This window comes from Calliphora vicina, chromosome 1 (assembly GCF_958450345.1).
Source record: "Calliphora vicina chromosome 1, idCalVici1.1, whole genome shotgun sequence".
NCBI lineage: Eukaryota > Metazoa > Arthropoda > Insecta > Diptera > Calliphoridae > Calliphora > Calliphora vicina.
In genome coordinates, this window is record NC_088780.1 from 120524872 (window position 1) to 120536131 (window position 11260).

Genomic DNA, 11260 nt, shown 5'->3' on the forward strand with positions numbered 1-11260 from the left:
TTTCAGGGCAAGGTATGGGCCCAATTCATATTATAAAAGATACCATGACAGGTATAGTATACAGAACCATATTAAACGATGTTATGTATCCATACGCTGAGGAAAATATGCCCCTAGTTTGGAGATTCCAACACGACAACGACCCGAAACACATCTCTAGGGTTGTAACCGAGAGGTTACAATCCAACGAGGTACGTGTTTTGAAATGGCCTGTCCAATCGCCAGATCTCAATCCCATAGAAAATCTATGATCGTAAAATTAGGACCCAAAATTACACCAGGAAGGAAGATTTATCGGAGGCGGTTATAAGGGAATGGCAAAATATTTCAAATGAGACCATTGACTCTTTAATTGGTTCAATGCATCGTCGATGTGTAGCAGTTATAAAAAATAAGGGATACCCAACAAAATATTGAGTTATTGCAAAGTTTAGACCATATTTGTTAAAATAATACCTAAGTTTCCATTGTTTTGTCAATGCCGTAATAAAGAAATCTTTTAATTTTGTTTTCTCATTTTTAGAATTTAATTAATTATGTCCTCTGTTTTTTGTTAAATTATGTTAATAAAAGTATTAAAATAAATACTAAAATACTACAAAAATGTTAAAATTTTTAAAATTTTTTTTCAGATTTTAGGCCACTAATGAAATATTGTTTTGTCAACCACTGTATTTGAGCGTTGATTTGCATCAAATGAATTTTTGCGATTTATTTTTCATGTTCGCAAATAAAAGTTACAACCTGACCTTTACGAAAAAAAACAGATTATAAATCACTCATCTAGATCAGCGATGCGCGTTCTATTGTTCATATCCGGTTTATTTAAAGGAAATAAACCACCGTTTTTAAAAGGTAAAAACGTAACAATATATAAGGGGGATTTAATGTCAATTGAACTAACTTTTGAATCCGGTGTCTTCCGGTTAGTCCTATTGGTTAGTAGACACAAGATCGGTTAAGAACTCTCTGAGTTAGAGGTAAAAATTTTATATTTCGGCCAAATATGTGTTTATTCTCATCAATGTAACTTATTACCTATTGTTCTTAGCAAAATGTCATTTTTAACACTTAACAAGAGGTATGTCCGGAACAACTAAGCATAAAATCTGCAAAATTGTTGATTATCGTGAATACCTACTAGTGATTTTAAACAAAAATTAGATGTAAATATATGTCCATAGGTAAATAAAAAATATATGAGGCATCCAGGTGCCCCGTTATTGACTAACGTATAAACATATATTTGATGCAGGATCCATTCGCGAAATCAGATTTGTAATATATTCAACCATTTTTGCTCTACAGAAAAATGTGCTCAAAATCCGCGTCTTTAGGTGCGTTGAACCACCACAGGGAGTGAAAATTTTCCAAAAAAAAAAGGACGCTATTATTTTTATTACGCAAAAACCTTCAGAAAAATGATGATACCCGCAAATCAAATTTTTTAAATTAACTCTAATCAGCACAAACGCATAATACTTTCCCCAGTAGGGTGATATAGAGTATAAAAATAAAAACGATAATTCTAAATTGAACTCCATCCTCAACTAGGCTGTGTAGGCCAATCCGCATCCGTTTTGGATACATAACTAAACAAATTCAATTGTTGGAGAAGAGCAAGGTGCCATGCAATGGAAGTTTTGCCAAAATAAAACACTCGATGCTATTTACAATGGTGGACGGAAAATTGTGCAATGCTGCAACGGATACAAAATCCACATTGAGGTGTCACATTTGCAGGCAAACGTCAAAAGATTTTAACACATTGCACGTCAAAAGATTTTAACACTGATGCATTGGAAGTTGAATTTTCAACAAAATTTAAATAAAACGAATTTTCGATGTAAAATACAGTTGGCAGATTTTAAAAATGCTTTTTGCTGTATTATAATTTTCTGAAGAATTATGGATTACTAGGATCGCCTGGTGGTCAAAATTCGACCACTAATAACGAAATTATACAGTTACTTTGAGTATACGCAAAAATATTTTTCACGTTGTGCATGTGCATAAACATGTTGTTGTTGTTTTTCAAGCAAATTTAAAACGCTTTTTAACACTTTTATGGAAAGAATTTTTAAAAAAAATTTATATTGTGCACGTCTAGAGAAAATAATCTTTTAAACCATATATGTTTCATCAATATTGGTGGACAATAACATACTTAAAAGTGTACCACAAAAAAACGTGTGGCCTATTTATATATAAGACTAGGATCGCCTGGTGGTCAAAATTCGACCACTAATAACAAAATTATACAGTTTCTTTGAGTATACGCAAAAATATTTTTCACGATTCTGTACAAATACACGTGTATTTAGATCAGAGAAGCTCATTTCATAGCACAATTGTGCAAGTTAACCACACACATATTCTTATTCTCTTTGATTTAGTCGTCACCAGCGTTGCCACTCATAAAATATTTTTCCTACCAAATTTCTAATTAAAAACTAACAAAACCTACCAAATTTAAAATATTTGAGAAATGCTATATGGATTCGTTTCAAAATTAATAGTTAACAGGGCACTGCTACACGTTCAATATACATATATTGACCGCGATCCAGTATCGCGATATGATTAGAAAATAAAAGTTTTGAGAGTCCTTTGGCATTTTTTGAACTCAACACTACTAAATAAATACACATTTACCTGACTAAACTAAATATTTAAGAAAATGCTATCTTCATATTTTGCAAATATGTAGTTTTATTATTTTGGCTTAACATAAGTAGTTTTTCGTTATTATTTTAATTATTTTGTTTTTAAAAATACTTATGTATTCAGAAATATCGTAGCCTACCAAAACACGACAAATAACGGAACAAACCAACCAAACTACCAAAAGTCAATTTGTTAACTTGAAACTACCAATTTTGGTCCAATTGGACCAAAGCGGCAACGCTGGTCGTCACTCAGACAGCGACGAATGAACAACGAAGCGGATGTATTACTTTTTTTTTTTTTTTAAATTTTTGTTCATGATCACTGAAAGAAATATTAGGATTTTTTTAATATATTCGTACTTTAAAAAATCATTGAAGTTTTGTCTATTTTTTCACCTCAATTTACTTCTGTGAACAATTTTTTTCCAGATTTGAAATGATTTTAGTCAAAACAACTTAATAAAATAAACAAACAAATATTTTACATATTTTAAATATTTACAAATTTGTCGAAAATGATTAATATCGAACTCTCCATTAATAAGCTATGATAATATGTCGCCGACAATTCGTTGACTTGATTATTATTAACAAATAAAGCCTTAAAAATATTGGCATCTTTTATTTAGTTCACTAAACTTTTCTTTCAGTGGATCTCTTTTTCGCTCACCAACAAAAACACAGTTTTAGCTTTGGACATCTGATTTAGATGTGCATAAACATGTTGTTGTTGTTTTTCAAGCAAATTTAAAAACACTTTTATGGAAAGAATTTTTAAAAAAAATTTATATTGTGCACATCTAGAGAAAATAATCTTTTAAACCATATATGTTTCATCAATATTGGTGGACAATAACATACTTAAAAGTGTACCACAAAAAAACGTGTGGCCTTTTTATACAGTCAGCGTCAAAAGAAAGTGTACAACTTGTTTTTACTAATAAAACGTTTTATTTACATATTAAAAAACAATTTTTTCTCCAGTTCTAGTATATTTAACAAAACACTTAATTGTTGTCTTACAATATATAAACAAAAAACTAAATTATTTCAACTGCAACAAAAACAGTAACAACAAAACCAAAAATACTCCATTTTTAACGCGTCAGAAAAAAGTGTACACATTTAGAATTGCAATAAGATTTTTCTAGCTACATAAAAAAATATATTGTTATTCTTTATTTTTGCCTAGATTATAATTTTTTGTGGATCTTGCTGCTAGTCTCATGAGATTTTAAGATAGTAGCTTTTCTTGTTTGATCGCGAGAACTTTAAAACCAAAATGGGAAATTAAACTGCAATTGAAACAAGAAAGTAAGTCATAAAATTTAAAAATGAAAGCAAATCGTCACGTGAAATCTCCTATATAATAGGAAGAAGCCATAATACTGTAAAAAAAATATAGACAAACAAAAAAATTTAGAATTTTAGAAGATCAGCAACGTGCCGGAACACCAAAACGCCTTAACAACCTTGAAATACGATCGATTGTGAGAGCAGCGAAGAAAGTATTCACAGTAAGTGCAGTAAAATTATGCGAAGAATTAACAGATTCGTCTGGAGTGAGAGTTAGTAACAGTACGGTTCGCCGAGCGCTACACCCAAATGCTCTATATGGTGGAGTTCCGAGAGAATAACCCCACATTTCCAAACGAAATAAAGAGCGACTTCGAGAATTCGCAAACAGGTATAAAAACCAAGAAAATTGTTTTGGAATAATGTGCTGTTTACGGACGAAAGCAAGTTTGAGATTTTCGGAAGTAAAAAAAGGAGTAAAATTTGGAGAAGCAAAAATCAAGAATTCGACCAAAAAATGTACTATCCACCGTAAAGCATGGTGGTGGTTAGGTGATGGTGTGGGGGTGTATGGCGGCAAGTGGCATGGGAAAACACATATTTATTGATAGTTTGATGAGCAAAACCGATTACCTAAACATTCTTATAGAAAATATGGAACCCATCATTAGAAAATTAAATCTAGACCGAACCTGGATTTTCCAACAGGACAACTATCCGAAGCATACTTCTTAACTTGTTAAAGAATGGTTGTTGTATCATACACCGAAACAACTGGAACAACCCCCACAGTCACCGAACATTAATCCCATTGAACATCTGTTGTAGCATTTGGACAGACAGATCAGAAAATGAAATATTACCAGCAATGACTCTCTACACGAAATCCTGCAGGAAGAGTGGTTCAACATCCCAACATCGGTGACATCAAAATTGGTAGAAACAATGCCAAGGAGGCTTGAAACTGTTTTAAAACCCAAAAGATGTCAAATAAAATACTAAACACGTTTTTTCTTCTAATTTCCCTAAACTGTACACTTTCTTTTGACGCGTTAAAAATTGAGTATTTTTGGTTTTGTTGTTACTGTTTTTGTTGCAGTTGAACTAGTTTAGTTTTTTGTTTATATATTGCAAGAGAACAATTAAATGTTTTGTTAAATATACTAGAACTGGAGAACAAATAGTTTTTTAATATGTAAATAAAATGTTTTAAATGTAAAAACAAGTTGCACACTTTCTTTAGACGCTGACTGTATATAAGATTATAAGGAATACTTTTTTCTGTAGATCACTTTACTGAATTTCCCACAGTTTGGCAGTTATGAGCCAGTCTTTCTCCTAGTCTATAGCTACAATTCCAATTGGTTTCCGAGGTATAACCATGAGATAATTTTCATGTTCTTCGGAAAAATCAAGTTTTAGCCTAAATTACATGAGGCCATAAAATTCGAAATACCAAACGAGAAGGGGTTTGTATTTTTTTGTGTCGCACTGTATTATTATTATTTAATTTTTAACCATCCTGTGCATTTGTTACACTTTGCAACACTGAAAAGAAATAATTCATATTGAAATAACTACAACAACTTTTCACGAAGTTGTGTATTTTTGTTGAAAATTAATAACTTGTATTAAAATCATAATTTATAAAAAGAATTGAAGAAAAATCAGTATGGCACAAAGAAGTGATAGTAATGTACCAGCAGAAGAAAGCGATTTGTTGCAAATTAAACCACTGTAAGTTAATATAAATGTTTATAGTTTTAAATGAAAAAAAGCCATTCACATGTTTACAAAATGTATGTGTGTTTTTTGTTTACATGAGCAGCGGTGCTGGCCAGGAAGTTGGACGGTCATGTATAATGCTGGAATTTAAAGGAAAGAAAATAATGGTAATTTAGAATTTTTTATAAAAAACTGAATACAATAATATAAAGTGTTGTTGGATTACAGTTGGATTGTGGAATACATCCCGGGTTGTCTGGTATGGATGCATTGCCGTATGTGGATTTAATTGAGGCCGATGAAGTGGATTTGTTATTTATATCACAGTAAGTATTAAACTCAAAAATGATTTTCGTAAATATTTAACGAATAATACCTATTTACTTTTCAGTTTCCATTTAGATCATTGTGGAGCCTTGCCGTGGTTTTTAATGAAAACTAGCTTTCGGGGACGTTGCTTTATGACCCATGCGACCAAAGCGATTTACAGATGGATGTTGTCTGATTACATAAAAATTAGTAATATTTCAACAGAACAAATGCTGTACACGGAAGCCGATCTTGAAGCCTCGATGGAAAAAATTGAGACCATAAATTTCCACGAGGAACGTGATGTCATGGGTGTACGTTTTTGTGCCTATAATGCCGGTCATGTACTGGGTGCGGCCATGTTTATGATTGAAATTGCTGGTATTAAAATTCTTTATACTGGCGATTTTTCTAGACAGGAAGATCGTCATTTAATGGCTGCCGAAATACCCACAATGAAGCCAGATGTATTGATTACAGAATCCACTTATGGAACTCATATACATGAAAAACGTGAAGATAGGGAAAATCGTTTTACATCATTGGTACAGAAAATTGTCACACAGGGCGGACGTTGCCTTATACCAGTGTTTGCTTTGGGCAGAGCTCAGGAATTGCTTTTAATTCTGGATGAATACTGGTCCCAAAATCCCGATCTACATGATATACCCATATATTATGCCTCCTCTTTAGCCAAAAAGTGCATGGCTGTGTATCAAACGTATATTAATGCCATGAACGACAAAATTCGTCGTCAAATAGCGGTAAACAATCCATTTGTGTTTCGTCACATCTCTAATCTTAAGGGTATTGATCATTTTGATGATATCGGTCCTTGTGTTATTATGGCGTCACCTGGTATGATGCAAAGTGGCTTATCTCGGGAGTTATTCGAAAATTGGTGTACAGACCCCAAGAATGGTGTTATTATAGCCGGTTACTGCGTTGAAGGAACATTGGCCAAGACAATACTTTCCGAACCGGAAGAGATCACAACACTTGGTGGTCAAAAATTGCCTCTAAATATGTCTGTCGATTATATTTCATTCTCAGCACACACAGATTATCAACAAACCAGTGAATTCATAAGACTGTTGAAGCCTCAACATGTGGTAAATAAGAATATATAGGTTTATATATATATATAGTGGAGATTATTATTATTATTACTCAGATAATCATTTTAAATTATTTAGGTTTTAGTCCATGGCGAACAAAATGAAATGTCTCGTCTAAAAATGGCGCTACAACGTGAATACGAAGCTGATCCTAATACTGATATAAAATTCTATAATCCACGTAACACTCATTCGGTTGAATTATATTTTCGTGGTGAAAAAACGGCAAAGGTAATGGGTACGTTGGCGGCAACAAAACCTGAAGTGGGCAACAAATTATCTGGTGTTTTGGTAAAAAGAGATTTTAACTATCATCTTTTAGCAGCCTCCGACTTGTCTAGTAAGCGTTCAGTAAATAGCTACATAATTAATGATTAGTTTTAATGTCTTTGACCTTTCTCAGAATATACTGATATGAGCATGTCCGTGGTTACACAGCGACAGTCCATTCCATGGAGCAGTCCTTTAAATACTTTACAATTACTTTTGGATCGTATTGGTGGTGCAGGTACTGTAGAAGTTCTTGAAGAAGATAGACATATACGTGCATTCAATTGCATTGATTTAACAATCGAGGGCAAGATTATAATTATGGAGTGGCAAGCCACTCCAGTAAATGATATGTTTGCCGATTCGGTTTTGGCTTGTGTAATGCAAACAGAAATGGGTGGTACCAACATTAAGGGTACCACAGCTCAATCAAAATCGGACCGTACACACTTTAAAGAATGTCTTTTAGAGACATTGCAGGATACTTTTGGGGAAAACACAGTGCCAAAAATGTTTAAAGGTGATATTTTGCCCATAACCGTGGCTGGCAAAATTGTAGAAGTCAATCTAGAAACACTGGTAAACCTATATTTAAAAATACAGCATGTATAATAAATTAACGCAAACATTTTACACTTCCTTTTAGGCTGTTACAACAAAAGACGATGAAAACTTGCGCCAAATTGTTAATACCACTGTTCAAAAATTATATCAAGCTTTGGTGACTTTGTAAAATTGCAATACGTAATCTTTACAAAGACTTTACTAGTAATAAGAAATAAAAAAATTAGAAATGCATCTTTTAGTTTGTTGAATATATCATTTTACGAAGATACTTTATTACGTTTTATAGATTATTACTTTATTTCAGAATTAAAAAATACAAACATTTTTATTTTACTTTTAACGTTGAGTACTTTTTGCAATTTGTTCTTTGAGTACTAAAATGCTAGTTCTTTGCTCTGGAGGAAGCTGAGAGATTTGTTCATCGGTTAACTGTAAAACTTGCATAATTAATGCGGCCTTCTCTTGGTCAGAGGCATCATTAGGAAGACCACAGTTGGTGGCTAAACGATTTTGTAATTGCTGTTGAGCAGTTTGTTGAGCCGTTGATGGAGGAACAGCTCCACTGGGTCCGGGTCCAGCACCTCTTAAACGAGGATCCATTGATCTTTGTCGTGGATCACTGGGAAATGAAGGGGGTGTATTCATCTGCGGCTGTGGCAGTTGGCGCTGGTTGCGTGGATCCATAAGCGGTGGTGGTACGGGATTAGGGATAGATCTCATATCTTGATCCATATTTCGTGACATGCGTGGGTCCATTTGGCGAGGATCCATTGGTGGCTGTGAGGGCATATTTACGCCGGACATAGCACGCAAATCAATGTCATTTCCAGGAATTGCATTAAAATTGGGTACTGGCACAGGCATTGGTGGACCACTCATGTTTGCTGCTGGCGGTATAATTTGCGATTGCTGCATTGAGCCCAAGCCTTGCGATACTGGCCCGCCCGATAAGGGTTTTGCACCCAATACCGGTGGCATTTGATTAGCTTTAAATAACATGCTCTATAAACAAATTAGATTCTCTTTAATACATGGTTACATATACAATTCTAATTTACTTACCAAGGCCGTAGGTGGATCAACAATGCGCATTACTACCATAGATTGTAACAAGGCATAGGCCAGCTGGGGATTCAACATGAGCATTTGTCTAGCTTCAGAAGGATTATTTTGTATGCACAACTTCATTTGTTTCATCAACTCGAACATTTGTTCGGGAGGCAGAGATGCCACAGTCTTTGTTATTATTTCCGGTGCCTGGTCAGGATCACAGTGTTCACCATATGGATTCTCAACCTGCGGTCCTTGTAAAAGTTGTTGCATTTCCATACGCGATTTCTCGGTACAAGCGTTATCTACACGCAGAGTACGTCCGCCTATTTCATAACCATTCAAATTACGCATAGCACTTAGAGCAGTCTCCTGGTCCTTGTATTCGCAAAATCCAAAACCTTTAGGTTTGCCGCTCTCACGGTCAAAGACTAGCCTTTAAATTGTACAATATTTGTGTAAATTTATAAATTCATATGTACTTAAAATAAGAAAATTACTAACTTTAAAGAAACAACAGGACCAACTTCACTAAAAATTTCTTTTAGTTTTTCCTCGGTGGCTTCATAGGGAATATTGCCCACTGTAATGATAATTTTGACATTAATTACAAAGGCGACTGGTAACAAGTTGTAGAAACTTACCAAAAACCGATCTCATGGATTTATCCATAATACTTTGGTCTGAACTTTTATCAACCATTTTGATCAAATTTTATTTTCAAATTATTGAAGTTTTTATTGATAAATAAAAATATGCTCACAATGCGTCGCTGTTAAATGTTAACAAAAATTACAAGGAATTTAATAAATGATGTCAATTCAACTATTTTCTTGTCAAACACAGCGATTTTGAAATCAATTTAGCTTGATAGATATTAGGGAAAATTACACCCCTGTCTATACTTGACAAATATTCATCATAACAATAAATGACATTTGTTGTCAATACAAAGTATTCTAAGCAAAAACAGTAACAATTTTATCATAACACTAAGTCTACAACTGGAATGAAATGTTTAACATTAACACTAACGGTTGTTAAGCCATGTGTTTTAACAACTCTCTTATAACATCATGTTTTAACAGCATTTCGTGTCTGTTGTAGACGGGGTGTAAGAGGCAATAATACTAATAAATGGGGACTATACCTGATAATTTTTTTATCTACACAACCATTTTGAAGTTTATAATGATAAAAATTTATTATTATTTATATACATGAAGACAGCATGTGTTATTGTTTGAACATTTATTTGACAATGAATGTTAAACTTTGTGGCTGATGGTTTGACAAAAGCAGATTTACATTTTTATTTTAAAACTGTAATTTTGATTTGCAAAAATAAAACAGAACATAACAAATTAGACTGTTTATGTTGGAAATTCTTTCTTTTAAAATTTAAACTATCGAACAAAGATAAGTTTTGGTGTTAAAAATTCGATACCAATGTAATCAAGGTGTATTCAATAATTGATTATAACAATTGTGGCAGAGTTTGTGTTTATGTTGAAGTGGCAGGGAACACGTAAACATGTTATTTATTTTTGTAAATTATTATTCTTATGACTACATATTTTCATTTATTTATTTTTCGTGTGAAAAATTGTTAGTGCTTTTGCTCAGACAACTTTGTCTTGACAACAAACGTAATTAATTGTTATGATAAATATTTGTCAAGTATAGACAGGGAGTTTAGACAGTAAGTCCCATTTTTCTCATTCTCTTTTGAACTTGCCGAAACCTTTTACAACCGCGAAATTAATAGACAAACAGAAATTTGTCGTTTCCTTTTTTTCGTTGTTGATGCGTATGAATATTTAAATTATCAAATGCATTTAAACATTGATGTGAGAAAAATGATATGAAGCAACAACATGAAAATTGGAAAAGAGATACAAAAAATGTCTAGAACAGATGGTCGTGTACTACACACTCTGCCTCTTCAACCCCTCGGCAACAAACTTCGTCTGTCTGCCTTTCAATTTCTGCATTGTAAAAGGGGACTTTTGAACTAACCTAAACCTGTGTAAAACACACTCTTCCTCTTCAACCCTTTGCCCACAAACTTCGTCTGTCTGCCTTTCAATTTCTGCATTGTAAAAGGGGACTAATTGTGGATAAGTCCCTTTTACAATGCAGAAATTGAAAGGCAGAAATATTTTCTCATTCTCTTTTGAACTAACCTAAACCTGTGTAAAACACACTCTACCTCTTTAAGCCCTCGCCCACAAACTTCGTCTGTCTGCCTTTCAA

At 33.3% G+C, this 11260-nt stretch overlaps 2 protein-coding genes across 2 annotated transcripts; one reads left to right on the plus strand and one right to left on the minus strand.

The window, feature by feature from the left end:
• The first annotated feature begins 5579 nt into the window (after positions 1-5579).
• On the plus strand, positions 5580-8185 carry Cpsf73 (cleavage and polyadenylation specificity factor 73). Its single transcript, XM_065515660.1, has 7 exons — positions 5580-5702; positions 5794-5857; positions 5919-6016; positions 6082-7111; positions 7196-7457; positions 7521-7966; positions 8034-8185. Exons 1-7 carry the CDS (start codon positions 5638-5640, stop codon positions 8118-8120), a joined length of 2052 nt encoding a protein of 683 aa, XP_065371732.1. The 5' UTR covers positions 5580-5637; the 3' UTR covers positions 8121-8185.
• Positions 8186-8187: 2 nt separating this feature from the next.
• CstF64 (cleavage stimulation factor subunit 2 CstF64) lies at positions 8188-9809 on the minus strand. The gene is made up of 4 exons (XM_065515661.1): positions 9649-9809; positions 9509-9587; positions 9017-9440; positions 8188-8956 (listed from the first exon to the last, which is right to left on the minus strand). The coding sequence occupies exons 1-4, from the start codon at positions 9704-9706 to the stop codon at positions 8291-8293; spliced, it is 1227 nt and encodes a 408-aa protein (XP_065371733.1). The 5' UTR covers positions 9707-9809; the 3' UTR covers positions 8188-8290.
• Between the last annotated feature and the right edge of the window lie 1451 nt (positions 9810-11260).

Coding starts and splice junctions, on each gene's coding strand:
- Cpsf73 (XM_065515660.1), top strand. CDS start 5,638: ATGGCACAAAGAAGTGATAGTAATGTACCAGCAGAAGAAAGCGATTTG. Junction 5,703..5,793: donor TTGTTGCAAATTAAACCACT/GTAAGTTAATAT, acceptor TTACATGAGCAG/CGGTGCTGGCCAGGAAGTTG. Junction 5,858..5,918: donor TTAAAGGAAAGAAAATAATG/GTAATTTAGAAT, acceptor GTTGGATTACAG/TTGGATTGTGGAATACATCC.
- CstF64 (XM_065515661.1), bottom strand. CDS start 9,706: ATGGTTGATAAAAGTTCAGACCAAAGTATTATGGATAAATCCATGAGA. Junction 9,588..9,648: donor ATCCATGAGATCGGTTTTTG/GTAAGTTTCTAC, acceptor TTATCATTACAG/TGGGCAATATTCCCTATGAA. Junction 9,441..9,508: donor GGTCCTGTTGTTTCTTTAAA/GTTAGTAATTTT, acceptor TACAATTTAAAG/GCTAGTCTTTGACCGTGAGA.